General features: G+C 35.2%; 1 protein-coding gene across 15 annotated transcripts in view; it reads left to right on the top strand.

Annotated features, from left to right (window-relative positions):
• The window catches only part of BLTP1 (bridge-like lipid transfer protein family member 1), a 195,190-nt gene that overhangs the window by 152,192 nt on the left and 28,140 nt on the right, over window positions 1–14,858 (top strand). For 5 of the 15 annotated variants that reach the window (XM_086346902.1, XM_086346908.1, XM_086346901.1 and 2 more), the window contains 9 exons: window positions 815–1,041; window positions 1,817–1,947; window positions 3,233–3,356; window positions 6,163–6,272; window positions 7,336–7,426; window positions 7,937–7,999; window positions 10,241–10,494; window positions 11,277–11,492; window positions 12,662–12,842. In XM_086346902.1, the coding sequence (XP_086203028.1) occupies window positions 815–1,041; window positions 1,817–1,947; window positions 3,233–3,356; window positions 6,163–6,272; window positions 7,336–7,426; window positions 7,937–7,999; window positions 10,241–10,494; window positions 11,277–11,492; window positions 12,662–12,842 (1,397 nt within the window). Of the gene's footprint in view, window positions 1–814; window positions 1,042–1,426; window positions 1,628–1,816; window positions 1,948–3,232; window positions 3,357–6,162; window positions 6,273–7,335; window positions 7,427–7,936; window positions 8,000–10,240; window positions 10,495–11,276; window positions 11,493–12,661; window positions 12,843–14,858 lie in introns of all 15 variants that reach the window. The other 10 variants (XM_086346895.1, XM_086346896.1, XM_086346898.1 and 7 more) reach the window with 3 other exon arrangements.

The following is a 14,858-nucleotide window of genomic DNA, read 5'->3' as shown; positions in this document are numbered from 1 at the left end:
AAATAGCAAGGCCTGAAGTCCCCACTAACTGAAAACGTTAGGAAATTTCCAGCAATAATGTTACAAGAAAAATGTGATAACTGAAGTAAACATACATAATGGGAGGAAGAGCACGTAAGTCTTTGTCAGGACTCTGCCTTTTTAGTGAAAACAACACACTCAAACTAGCTTAAGCAAAAGCAGGAACTTATCAAAAGAATTATTTGCAGATCACAGTTAAACTTAAAAGTGGCTGTCTTAGTGAAGAGAAGGAACCAGGTCAATTCAAGTTAGTCTAGAAACAAGATTGCAGCTGTCACCGGGGCGCTTTCCAGCTCTTGTCTTTTCTTCATTCTGGCTGCCCACATTTTCTTACTGCTGACGTCCTTACATGTGGCATGAAACACAGCTGCCAACAGCTCATGAACCTCATTTCCCCACCCTCAGTTACTAGAAAGGGACCATATTTTCTCAAGTCTAAGAAAGGATTCTTAGCTTTCCAACTTTGACCCTTACTTAGACTGATTATCTAATTAATTCTGGCTAATGAGGGAGGCTCATGCCAATCCTGCTATAGACACAGGAAGGCAAATGAACGTGGGGCTTGGGGAGGGGGGAATAGGTCACTTGGGGAAAGTAGAGTGCTGCACAGAGGAAGCAGTAATTACACACCATATCACAAGCAAATCAGCCCCATAGTCTCACGTTTCTGACAGAACTATGAGAGAGATTTGTTATTACACAGGGCCATCGTCCATTTTATTCCTTGAATGTAGAATTATTTAAATTTCTATACTTAAGACTTACCAAAAATGCCTCTTCTTTATTTAAACAGAAAGTAGTAGTGCTGGAACCTGGACACTCAACGTATTGTGGAAAATGTGTGGGATTGATGTCCACATGGATCCTAACATTGGGAAAAGACTGAATGCTCTGGGTAACACCCTTACAACTCTGACAGGAGAAGAAGACATAGATGACATTGCTGATCTAAACTCAGTGAATATAGCTGACTTGTCCGATGAGGATGAAGTTGACACTATGTCTCCCACTATCCATACTGTAAGTAAATTCACACTGTTAGACTTTTTCAAGACTGGCTTTTACCCTGTGAAAGGGATATTATTAAATCATTGTTACTTATTATAGTTGCTAATTGTGAAGGAAGAAAGGTTGTGGTGGTTCTTTGTACCTACATTTATATAATTTTTTTGTATTTCATAATATTGTCTTTGAATTGCTTGTTTCATAATGACTGTCAGCCAGCTTGTGCCTTAACCTACAGATAACACATTAACAATAAAAGCAACCTCTTTTAACTACTGTATCATGAATTAGTTTTGTTCTTGGAAAGAAAATTTTATTTATTTATTTTTTAATTTTATTTTTAAACTTTACAAATTGTATTAGTTTATTTAAAAAGTTAACGTTACTGTTTATTGTTTAGAGTTCAGATGGAAGTGCAGTAAGTGGAGATGGCCACAAGCTCACCTTTGGGCAGCGACTTGTAAATCACCTACTAGGCCTCAGGCCCCCACATCAGCGCTATTCTGTTCCTGCAGAGTATCTATGTGACCCAGACATGTGGGCCTCCCCTCAGTCTAGCCAGTCCCATTTGAAAGCATGCAGAGCTCACTCATGGGGAAATGTAGGTAGCAACTAGATTCCTTATGAAAATGAAGGGGTTTGAATCACTGGAGAATTCCAATCATCTTACTTAACATAGATCGCTTTGATTCCTGCATGCGTCTTTTGATTTAAGGTGCTATTTCTGTGATAAGATTTGCTTTGTGACCTGGGGGTGTTACTTTTGACAGACATGCTTTTGATTTTTCAGGAAGCTGTTGATTATAGAAGACAAGGAGCATCTGGTAGCCAGCCAGGAGAACTTAGAGGAAGAAAAATTATGAAGCGTATAGTAGATATCCGAGAATTGAATGAACAGGCCAAAGTAATAGATGATCTTAAGTATGTATAATGATTTTTAATTCAGTATAATATTCCCTAATAATAGAACCATGAGATTTTAAATGAGAAGGGAACTGGATTGGAGCTAGTACAACCCCCTTTAGTTAAGTAAATGAGATCACCAAGGTCCAGAGAAGTTTGGTAATTTGTGTGAGATCATACATTCATTAGTAATAAAGCTGAAAACCTTAGTCTAGTGCTTATCACAGCTCCCCATTTCTGAGCATTTTAAGACTGACTTTATGTTGCATATATGCATCTCTACATGTCTATTTACATGTATCTTTACATACATATATATGTGTGAGTGTTTTGCTAACAATATTTTTGGAATGTGAATGTTTGAAGAGAGGAAGCAAGTTTAGAATTTATTAAGTACTTATTGTGAAACTATCATCTTATCTCAATTTAATCCTCACAACATTTCTGCAAGATTAGATGGCATTATCCAAACTTTATAGATAAGAAAATTGGCTCAGGGAGATTTAAAAATCAGAATTTGAACTTGTCTTTGTCTGAATTCAAACTTCGTACTTTTTTTTGTTTGCTTGTTTTAGCAGGTCACTAGAACTGAAGTGAGTCTAGGGCAAGTCAAGAGCAGGGAGTAGGTGGTACTAATTTTTTTATCTGTTGCTTACTATATACTACTGACTAGATCATACTTGTTCTGTAAAGGCTAAATATTCTTCTTGCCAAACTTCATAATTTTGTTTCCCCCCAGGGTGATAGTCATACTTCAGCTTTTCTAATTTTGGTACACCTGTATCTGTGGGGGTTTTTTGTATTCAAGGATTTAACAGAAATGTATGCAATATGTAGTGAAAGTTATTCTCTAAAAACTTTTCTGTAAAATCGGTTACAATGATTCATATTTTCTTGTTGACTTATGTTACAGTTTGAGTTTTGTAATCAGTGGAAAAAATGACTTGTAGCAAAGTATACTTCCTCTAAAATCTTTTCTGAAACTTACAATTATACATAAAATTTTACATACAGATATTATTCTGCAGAGCAGTTCCATAGCTTTTGTAAGATTATTAAAGAGACTTCTTGATGTAGAAACAGATAAGAACCATTTCATAAAACATTAAAGACAGTTTTTCCTTTTTTTTTTTTTTTTTTTAACAGTTTGCCAGGTATGGGTATTAACATTATGAAGAGTTTTGGCCTGTCCATACATAATCTTTGATAGTCTGATAAGTTAAAGAATCAAAAAGGAGCAAGTAAAACTTATTCTTTCTTTGTTAACTGTTTACACTAACTGCCATATTTGTTTTGCATCCAGAAAATTAGGTGCAAGTGAAGGAACTATAAACCAGGAGATTCAACGTTATCAACAGTTAGAATCTGTTGCCGTGAATGATATTAGAAGAGATGTTCGTAAAAAGTTACGGAGGTCCAGTATGCGAGTGAGTAAACAAAGAGGATTTTATTAAACTATATTATTTAAAAAATGCTTTTATTTTATGAAAGCTATGATGAGTTATGTTGTTCTCTTGCCTTCTCCATTGCTGGTGATAACACTTGATTTTTATACCTCATGTTTACTATGTACTAAGCACTGTTTAAAGCACTTTACACTTAACAACCCATTAAATCTTTATAACAACCCTATGTGTTAGCTTGTATCATTGAATATTTTCCCCATGTTAAAGATGAGGAAACTGAGGCACAGAGAACTCAAGTAATTTCACCAAGGTTACACAGCCAGTAATTCCAATGGAGCCAAGATTCAAACTCAAACAGTGGGATTCTACAGGTTATGCCCTTAGCCACTGTGTTTTCTTTGACTATGCCTTTGACTGTGTGGATCACAATAAACTGGAAAATCCTGAAAGAGATGGGAATACCAGACCACCTGATCTGCCTCTTGAGAAATTTGTAAGCAGGTCAGGAAGCAACAGTTAGAACTGGACATGGAACAACAGACTGGTTCCAAATAGGAAAAGGAGTACGTCAAGGCTGTATATTGTCACCCTGCTTATCATGAGAAATGCTGGACTGGAAGAAGCACAAGCTGGAATCAAGATTTCCGGGAGAAATATCCATAATGTCAGATATGCAGATGACACCACCCTTATGGCAGAAAGTGAAGAGGAACTCAAAAGCCTCTTGATGAAAGTGAAAGTGGAGAGTGAAAAAGTTGGCTTAAAGCTCAATATTCAGAAAACGAAGATCATGGCATCCGGTCCCATCACTTCATGGGAAATAGATGGGGAAACAGTGGAAGCAGTGTCAGACTTTATTTTTCTGGGCTCCAAAATCACTGCAGATGGTGACTGCAGCCATGAAATTAAAAGACGCTTACTCCTTGGAAGGAAAGTTATGACCAACCTAGATAGCATATTCAAAAGCAGAGACATTACTTTGCCAACAAAGGTTCGTCTAGTCAAGGCTATGGTTTTTCCTGTGGTCATGTATGGATGTGAGAGTTGGACTATGAAGAAGGCTGAGCGCCGAAGAACTGATGCTTTTGAACTGTGGTGTTGAAGAAGACTCTTGAGAGTCCCTTGGACTACAAGGAGATCCAACCAGTCCATTCTGAAGGAGATCAGCCCTGGGATTTCTTTGGAAGGAATGATGCTAAAGCTGAAACTCCAATATTTTGGCCACCTCATTCGAAGAGTTGACTGATTGGAAAAGACTCTGATGCTGGGAGGGATTGGGGGCAAGAGGAGAAGGGGACGACAGAGGATGAGATGGCTGGATGGCATCACTGACTCGATGGACATGAGTCTGAGTGAACTCCGGGAGTTGGTGATGGACAGGGAGGCCTGGCGTGCTGTGATTCATGGGGTCACAAAGAATTGGACACGACTGAGCGACAAATCTGATCTGATCTGATCATAAAGTCATACTCTCTTTTTTGACTCTAAGTCAAATGTGAAATCTTGAAATGTCCATTCTACCCCATCCCATTATCCACAGCTGACTTTACTCTTAGCCACTGCATACTCTCAGCACTTTACTCTTACCTTTATTATTTGCATGTTTAGTTGCCCTTACTAGAGTTTGAGTCTCTTAAAGGACAAGTTATTTATCTTTGACCCTACCATCTACCACATTCTCGGATTTAGCCTAGTTGCTGAACAACTGAAATAAATATAGTAGAAAATAATTATAAAACTTATTCAAGTAGAGGTAGATAGCTTTGGGTCAAGGTGGTCTTCTTAGTAGAAGAACTAAATATTTTAAAATATAGTCAGCAGAACCCTCCATTAACCAGAATAAGGTTTTGAGTACCAATAGATAAGAACTGATAAAATCAGAGCTGCTAAGGTTAGAGGAAGCGGGGAAGGCTTCAGGGATCCTTAGTTCATTGGCTTGAGCTGTCTTTCCTTGGTCACCACCAGAGTCCCAGACAACCTCATTTGAATACTGTTCTAAATTATTTGAATTAGGGAAAATTCAACTTAATATTCATCACTGGCTTCTGATGGTACTAAATGGACAGTGATGATCAGTAATATATAACTTTAAAGTTTATGACACTATGTACTTCACAGTCATGTGAAGTAAGTACATAGTGTTAATGTTGCTTGCATACTATTTATAAATTAGTTTATACTTGGCCTAACTTTAAAAAATAAAACTAGGTAGAGAGGATTAGGGAAATTATTGAAATTACATCTATGTTCTTAACATTTGTCAAATTTGTCAATTCTCTTTTAATTCCACTCAGTTCCCTTTTAATCCTCTTGCTTTCTTATCTCCATTATTAGACTTTTTAATATCCAGTCTCTCCAAACTACAAATTTGAAGAAGGATTTAGAGACAAGGAGGGTGTTCCAGTTACCACTTCCTTTCCTTTTCTGTAATTAAAAGCTCTCTTGGTGGGGTAGTACTTGAAATGATTAGTGTCACTCTCTCCCTCACCTTTCTCCCAGAGTCTTTTTTCCAATTCTCATTTCTTTTCTTACTGTTTTCTTTTTTTCTCCTGATTTCTGTACCTCTCAGCCTTGCTCCCAGTCTTTCCTCTCAGGTCAGCTAGCGTCTCTTATTTTCCTTGTACGAGGAACTGACATGTGGACTGAAGAGTAGCTGATTCCTGCTGTACTCTGATCCATCTCTGTTGTTAAGTGATATTTAAAGTCACAATTTAAGATAACTTGTTATTGATCTGAAGGAGACTAACTTGTTAACTAGCAGAAAATTTTGTCTCAAGTCAGATATTGTAACAGTTAAAGTCACCCTATTTCTTTCCCCTTTCAATAGGCTGCTTCTCTAAAGGATAAGTGGGGTTTGGGTTACAAACCAAGTTACAGCAGATCGAAAAGCATTTCAGCTTCTGGAAGACCACCTCTTAAGCGAATGGAAAGGGCAAGGTAATATATTTCAATCGATGAAACAGTAATAAAATTGCTAACTCTTTTACCAAAGTTCACTACTTATTTATTTTGTTCTAATTGGGGAAATTACAAAATTAAGGTAGCAAATGGATGCTGTCAGTATAAGAAGTTTGAGGAATTCTGTCTCATTTAAATACACTTTTATATTATAAAAGTCATTGTGTACTTTTTAGTATGAAGTACATTGCCATTTAGACAAATTTATGTGTAAACTTATAGAAATGAATATTTGCATATTAGTAACTGTAGCTTTAAATTTGTCACTGTAGAAAAGTTCTTTTATATGGAAAAATGTAAATTTTATATATTATAGAAAAGTATACAGAAAAATATAGTTTTACTAGTGAAAAAAAAACACTATAGGGACTTCCCTGGTGGTCCAGTGGTTAAGACTTTGCCTTCCAATGCAGGGGGTGGAGGTTTGATCCTTGGTCAGGGAACTAAGATCCCACATGCCTTGTAGCCAAAAAAACAAAACCTAAAACAACAGAAGCAATATTGTAACAAATTCGATAAAGATTTGTCCACATCACATACACACACACACAAACAACAACAAAAAAAAGAAACCTTAAAAACACTAGGTAATAAATATAAATTGTTTTTTATAAGGTTTGGTTTTAGAAAACCTTGTGTTAATCAAAGCAGTGAATTTTGTTTTATGTGATGCTAAAGATTAACACTGACATTGAAGTCGCTCAGTCATGTCTGATTCTTTGCGACACCGTGGACTGTAGCCCACCAGGCTCCTCCGTCCATGAAATTTTCCAGGCAAGAGCACTGGAGTGGGTTGCCATTTCCTTCTCCAGGAGATCTTCCTGCCCCAGGGATCGAACCCTGGTCTCCCGCATTGTAGGCAGATGCTTTACCATCTGAGCCACCAGGGAAGTCTCTAAAGATTAAGGAGTACCAAAAGTTCAATCCTTGGATAAAGTAAATATTTAGAAATAAAGTGTTAATGTCATTAATCAGACTTTTATAAAAGTTCAGGGTTTTTTTAAGAATATTAATGTTTAATAATCTTATATTTTACTTATAGTTCTCGAGTAGGAGAAACTGAGGAGCTCCCAGAAATCCGTGTGGATGCAGCATCTCCTGGACCCAGAGTCACTTTCAATATCCAAGATACAGTAAGAGAGAGACTATTCGTTGGTGATATACAGTGCTAAAGAATCTTTAGTAATTATGAAATTATATGAGTTACTCAGTTTAGAAATACTAATTCCTACAAGTGGAAGTATGGATTGTGATGGTTAAAGTCTCTGTACTTTACCAAATAGGGCTCTGCCCAAATGCTATCATTTGAGAGCCGTACTGTAAGTATTAGTGTTCTGTGTACAGAGTAGTCTCCATACTGCTTGCTCATAAGTAGAAACGTTTTGCTGAATAATTTCTTTCAAGTTCAGTTCCACATTAAACTAGGTATTTTAAAAAATGTAAATGTTTTTTATTTTATTATTTATGTACTTTAGCTCAGAATATATAGAAATAATATCAGAAACTAGTAGTCAAAAAGTCAGTTTCAAAGCATGTTAAAATTTATGTTAAAATGTTTGTTCTTTTTTTGTTGTTTACTTTTAAAACATTGGTTTTTTTACTTTTCATAAATTTTTATAAATTTTCTTATTATTTTAATTAAGTTGAAAAAAACAGTATGGGGAAGTGCACCACAATCCAGCTGTCCTGGGGAAGGGTATTTTCAGGTACTTTTTAAGAACAACATAAGTTTTCCTTTAAAATTATTTAACCACTCTGAAAATCTGCTTTCAAAATGTCTTCCTCTCATTTTCATACTAAACTCAGATCTTGAAAATATTTTACATAAAGCTTTAAAATGATTGAATTTTTTTATCATGTATATTTCATAAACTTATGCATGAATATATTTTAGTTCTGTACTTATAATTTAATAGTAATTATTTAACCTCAAAAATTAAAGGACTAAATCAGTGTACCAAATTAATGAAATCATAAACCAAAAACTGCCATATATTAGTTATTTGCTAATCTTTAAGTGAATCTCTTTTTCCCTACATTCATCTATAAAAAGAATCTTTAAAAAAAATGAGTTACCTAATTCAAACTAGAATCAAACTATCTTAGAATAACAAATTAATTATTGAATATTATTTATTGAATCACTGATATAAAAAAGCATATATAAAAGTATTAAAAATTATGTTCGAAACAGTATAGAATGTGCTACACAATCATTTATAAGTTAAATTAACACCTTTAACCACATGTTTTCCCTAAATATAGTTGTAAGAGTAAAATTTAATTTTAAAATTGTAATTGTATAGTAGGTGTATAAATCTTTGTCTAGAAATTTTCCACCAAGTTACATTTAAAAGCTGGAACTTACTCCACATTTGTTTTGTTTCACTTCCCCCACTCTTTTAAGATAGCCTCAATATATATCCCATAGTTCCACTGAATTTAGTCAAGTTAAATTGTTTTAGAATTATTCAGTTGTAATAGAGTAAGCTTGACAGACATGTCCTGTTTTCTAAAACTGAACTTGGAAATAAATCATTTATAGTGAATTGAATAGATTGTACAAATTTATTATTTCACCTGTCCACCATTTTTTAAATCAAGAAAATTGACATGTAACATTATTTTCAAATGTACAGCATAATTATTTGATATATGTATATACTGTGAAATGACTGATTTATTCTTAAAGGCATTAATATTTGAATTGATTCAAGTCCTGTGTCTAAATTGTGTATGCTATTTATAAAAAACAGTATATAAAAATAATGTTACAAAATAGATCATTAAGCATGGTTAAATAGAAAGTGAAAGTTAAAGAAGCTCAGTTGTGTCAGATTCTTTGCAACACCAAGTTTTTACAGTCCATGGAATTCTCCAGGTCAGAATACTAGAGTCAGTAGCCTTTCCTTTCTCCAGGGGATCTTCCCCACCCAGGGATCGAACCCACGTCTCCCACATTGCAGGCAGATTCTTTACCAGCTGAGCCACAAGGAAAGCCTGGCTAAATAGAAAATAAATATAAAACACAGGGATATTTATCTACATAAACTCTTAGCACAGCTTTAAAGAATCAAAGATTTTCTTATAAAATATGACTGACTTATTTACTAAATGATGTTTTGAAGAAAAGCTATAAAGAAAATCTAGATTCTGCAAATGTTTGAAATTTTGATTATAGGATTTCACTATGCATCTAATGGTAGTATCAATAAATTTACCTTGCACATTATACATTTCAAAGGCTTGTCACATTCTCAAAGAATATGTAAGCAACTCTCAAAACTTGGAATCAAAATTAGGACACAGAATTTTGGGGTTTTTTTTTTTTTTTTTTTGCCTACTTAAATGAGATGGCCTCATGGTACCATCCTCAGGGAACAAAATTATATTTATACAAACTATTCACCTTAAAATATAGGATTCTTACATTGGATTGGCTGACATGCTTAATTATGTAACTATTTACACATCTTTCTTCATCCCTTTAAGGGCCTGTTTTAAAAAGATATATCCACAAAAAGTATTCTAGAAGCACAAAGTGCATTCTGTACTAACACCAGCATGCTCTTCCATCATTAATTGCTCTCTTGACCTTGTTATTTAAAGTTGATCACATTGTTTCCTCTTGTCTCCATACTATGATTAACTATTCTTTAAAGAATTATAGTATGTACTAATCAACATGATGCTACATGCTTACATAAAGTAAAATTTCACTCTGATTTTTAGTGTGTCAGTGGTATGACTTTCTGTGGTTTGAACTTCTTCCTTCCTTGTTTTGTATACCATTTCATATGTTCACAGAGCTGACTTTTCAGTTCAGAGTGAGGAAATCCCATTTTGAGATTTTAAATGCTTAAACATGTATTCTTTCTTTTTCTTTTTTAACTTGAAAAGAGGTTTGTAATATGAACCTGATTCATGTTTTCTCTCTTTACATTCAGTTTCCAGAGGAGACAGAGTTGGACCTCTTGTCAGTAACCATTGAAGGTCCTTCCCATTATTCATCAAATAGTGAAGGATCATATTCCATGTTCAGTTCTCCCAAAACCCCAGGAGGCTTTTCACCAGGCATTTCTTTCCAGTCTGAAGAGGGTCGACGGGATGACAGTTTGTCTTCTACCAGTGAAGATTCTGAGAAAGATGAAAAGGATGACGACCATGAGAGGGAAAGGTTTTATATTTACAGGAAACCCTCGTGAGTAGTAGCCTTTTTGTTTTAAAATCCTTAGGCAGTACCTTAGAACTGAGGTTAAAACATTTTACAACTGTTAATGTTTACAGAAAAACAAATAAATCTTACTGTGCCTAGCCAGAGTGAGACTGAGACATATCCATGATTTACTAATATAATCTAGCTCCATATGGCATTATTGTTTTCTCCGCCCCCCCTTTTTTTAATAAAATCTGGAAAGTAGAATTTAAATTTTACAGTTTGTGAAATGAAATCTCCTCCAAAATGTACAATGTAGGTCATATTCTGATATTCAGACTCTTTATTAGCCAGTGATTGTGCCTGTGTCCCAAGTACTTAGCACATTGCCTGGCACATAATAATTCTTCAGTACATAGTTGTTGAATAAAGTGTGACTCCATTAAACTTAGGAAACACCTCAGTTAGTAAGAGCTATCTGGGTAATTTGTGTGAATTTATAAAATACTAAAATTTATTTACAGACTTTATTTCCAAAGTTATTTGGCTCAAACAGTAAAGAATCTGCCTGCAATGCAGTAAACCTGGGTTCGATCCCTGGGTTAGGAAAATCCCCTGGAGGATGGCATGACAACCCACTCCAGTATTCTTGCCTGGAGAATCCCATGGACAGAGGATCCTGGCAGGCTACAGTCCATGGGGTCACAAAGAGTTGGACATAACTGAGCAACTAACACTTTCATTGCTCACATAACATGTTGGAAAATAGTTTGCTGAAAACTCTTCCCATTTTACTACAATATAATGACCAGCTGTTCTTTCTCTAGACATACATCTCGTAAAAAAGCAACAGGCTTTGCTGCTGTTCATCAGCTATTTACAGAACGCTGGCCAACAGCCCCAGCCAACAGAAGTCTTAGTGGCACAGCTACAGAGAGAAATATTGACTTTGAACTTGATATTCGAGTTGAAATTGATAGTGGAAAATGTGTGCTCCACCCAACCACACTTCTACAAGAACATGATGATATAAGCTTGAGAAGGTAAGATATTGGTCAGAAAGGGGTACATATAACTTCATTTGTTAGGAATACTATTTATATATCACTAATCATAACAAACATTTCTCCCCACATCCCAAAATGCAGATTTAAAGAGTATTTTTAATCATAGTTGGAATGTTTGAGTGTTCATTTGTATATCATTCTATTTCCTTAAGCAAATGTAAAATATTTTTTGGTGATTAGAAATGGATGACTGATTTAGATTCTGGAAATTTGTTAATTTAAACAGTTTTATCTTTGGAATTCTCCAAGTATGAATTTCTTACTTAGTCCCTATCCTTTTATTCACATTTCTGTTTCAAAGAATGGTACAATACTCAAAGGTGTCTTGTTATTGAGAGTTTGATGAATTCATAAAGAAATAAGAAAGATTGGGCAACAATTGGACAAAGAGGCCTCAGAAAACTGGAATGTTGCTCAGGCTGTAACAGTAGCTTTACCACGTTTCCATCATTGAAGAAATAGTTGTATAAACAGGCCTAAAGTTAGATTAGTTTTTCTTTGAATTTCTGTTTTTGCTTTTCCTTCCTAATCTACAAAAAAATTAGAGAAAATAATAGTATTAATAATCTAGTGGATGAGTAAAAAATGCGTGGAAATGCAGGTAAAACATGTAGGAAGAATGCTGACAGTTGTTGAAGCTGGGAGATGAGCCCATGGGGGTTCATTCTACCATTCCATTTACATTTATATGTTTGTAATTTTCTATAATAAAAGATTTTTAAATGTCTCATTGTCTAATGAAGATTTTTATACAATGAGATGACAAAAAGGCAGTATAACCAGTTAAAGTCTTAGAAGTGTAATAGTGATGATAAAAAGAATGTTAATTTAGTTTTGGTTGAACTGCAATAAGCCAAAATAAACTTCTGGTATTCAGCTATATTAACCTACCTGCGTAAAGAGTAGTTTCATTTGGTTCAGCCTTCGTTTGGAAGAGTTGTGACCTCAGGAAAGGACAAAGGTAACTGCCCTGTATAGTTATGGAACATACAACATAAACCTTACCCATGCAAGGATTAGCCAGTTTAGCTAGAGATAATGACGAGCCTCACTTTTTCAACTTTATTAATAGAAATTTGACTTTAAACAACATAAGAGAAATGTCTTTCAAAAAGATAAAAAAAACCATTTTTCTCTTTTTATAGGAGTTATGACAGAAGTTCCAGAAGTTTAGATCAAGAATCTCCTTCCAAAAAGAAGAAGTTTCAAACTAATTATGCTTCTACCACCCATTTAATGACTGGCAAGAAAGTGCCATCATCTCTACAAACAAAGCCCAGTGACTTAGAAACAACAGTGTTTTATATTCCTGGAGTTGATGTAAAGGTAAAAATCTAAATATCTAGAATAAGAAATTAGATTATTAGTAGCCAGGTTTATTTCCTATCATATATATTCTTCCTTCACTGCTGCTGCTGCTGCTAAGTTGCTTCAGTCGTGTCTGACACTAGTTACATTAAAATGAGACTTTGCGAAGTTTTCTCTAATGTAGCTGTATTCTGAACATGAGACCTTCTAAATTGCACATTGCCCCATGTGCATGAAATTTTGACAGGAAAAACTTTATTTTGTTTTAATTTAAATTTATTTATTTTAATTAGAGGCTAATTACTTTACAATATTGTATTGGTTTTGCCATACATCAACATGAATCCGCCACGGGTGTACACGTGTTCCCAATCCTGAACCCCCCTCCCACCTCCCTTCCCATACCATCCCTCTGGGTCATCCCAGTGCACCATCTTCAAGCATCCTGTATCCTGCATCAAACCTGGACTAGCAATTCGTTTCTTATATGATATTATACATTTTTCAATGCCATTCTCCCAAATTACCCTCCCCCTCTCTCTCCCACAGAGTCCAAAAGACTGTTCTATCCATCTGTGTCTCTTTTGCTGGGTTATCGTTACCATCTTTCTAAATTCCACATATATGCGTTAGTATACTGTATTGGTGTTTTTCTTTCTGGCTTACTTCACTCTGTATAATCGGCTCCAGTTTCATCCACCTCATTAGAACTGGTTCAAATGTATTCTATTTAATGGCTGAGTAATACTCCATTGTGTATATGTACCACAGCTTTCTTATCCATTTATCTGCTGATGGACATCTAGGTTGCTTCCATGTCCTGGCTATTATAAACAGTGCTGCAATGAACATTGAGGTACATGTGTCTCTTTCCATTCTGGTTTCCTCGGTGTGTATACCCAGCAGTGGGATTGCTGGGTCGTATGGCAGTTCTATTTCCAGTTTTTTAAGGAATCTCCACACTGTTCTTCATAGTGGCTGTACTAGTTTGCATTCCCACCAACAGTATAAGAGGGTTCCCTTTTTTCCACATCCTCTCCAGCATTTATTGCTTGTAGACTTTTGGATTGCAGCCATTCTGACTGGCATGAAATGGTACCTCATAGTGGTTTTGATTTGCATTTCTCTGATAATGAGTGATGTTGAGCATCTTTTCATGTGTTTGTTAGCCATCTGTATGTCTTCTTTGGAGAAATGTCTATTTAGTTCTTTGGCCTATTTTTTGATTGGGTCATTTATTTTTCTGGAGTTGAGCTATAGGAGTTGCTTGTATATTTTTGAGATTAGTTGTTTGTCAGTTGGTTCATTTGCTATTATTTTCTCCCATTCTGAAGGCTGTCTTTTCACCTTGCTTATAGTTTCTTTTGTTGTGCAGAAGCTTTTAATTTTAATTAGATCTCATTTATTTATTTTTGCTTTTATTTCCAATATTCTGGGAGGTGGGTCATAGAGGATCCTGCTGTGATTTATGTCGGAGAGTGTTTTGCCTATGTTCTTCTCTAAGAGTTTTATAGTTTCTGGTCTTACGTTTAGATCTTTAATCCATTTTGAGTTTATTTTTGTGTATGGTGTTAGAAAGTGTTCTATCTTCATTCTTTTACAAGTGGTTGACCAGTTTTCCCAGCACCACTTGTTAAAGAGATTGTCTTTTCACCATTGGATATTCTTGCCTCCTTTGTCAAAGATAAGGTGTCCATAGGTGCGTGGGTTTATCTCTGGGCTTTCTATTTTGTTCCATTGATCTGTATCTCTGTCTTTGTGCCAGTACCATACTGCTTGATGACTGTGGCTTTGTAGTAGAGCCTGAAGTCAGGCAGGTTGATTCCTCCAGTTCCATTCTTCTTTCTCAAGATTGCTTTGGTTATTCGAGGTTTTTTTGTATTTCCATACAAATTGTGAAATTATTTGTTCTAGCTCTGTGAAAAATACTGTTGGTAGCTTGATCAGGATTGCATTGAATCTATAGATTGCTTTGGGTAGTATACTCATTTTCACTATATTGATTCTTCCAATCCATGAACATGGTATATTTCT

This window comes from Bos grunniens, chromosome 17 (genome assembly GCF_055505025.1).
Source record: "Bos grunniens cultivar Pamir isolate PY7600 chromosome 17, Bosgru_T2T1.0, whole genome shotgun sequence".
In the NCBI taxonomy this organism is placed as follows: Eukaryota; Metazoa; Chordata; class Mammalia; order Artiodactyla; family Bovidae; genus Bos; species Bos grunniens.
The sequence above is the reverse complement of the archived record's forward strand: the minus strand, read 5'-3'. Positions and strand labels throughout refer to the sequence as shown.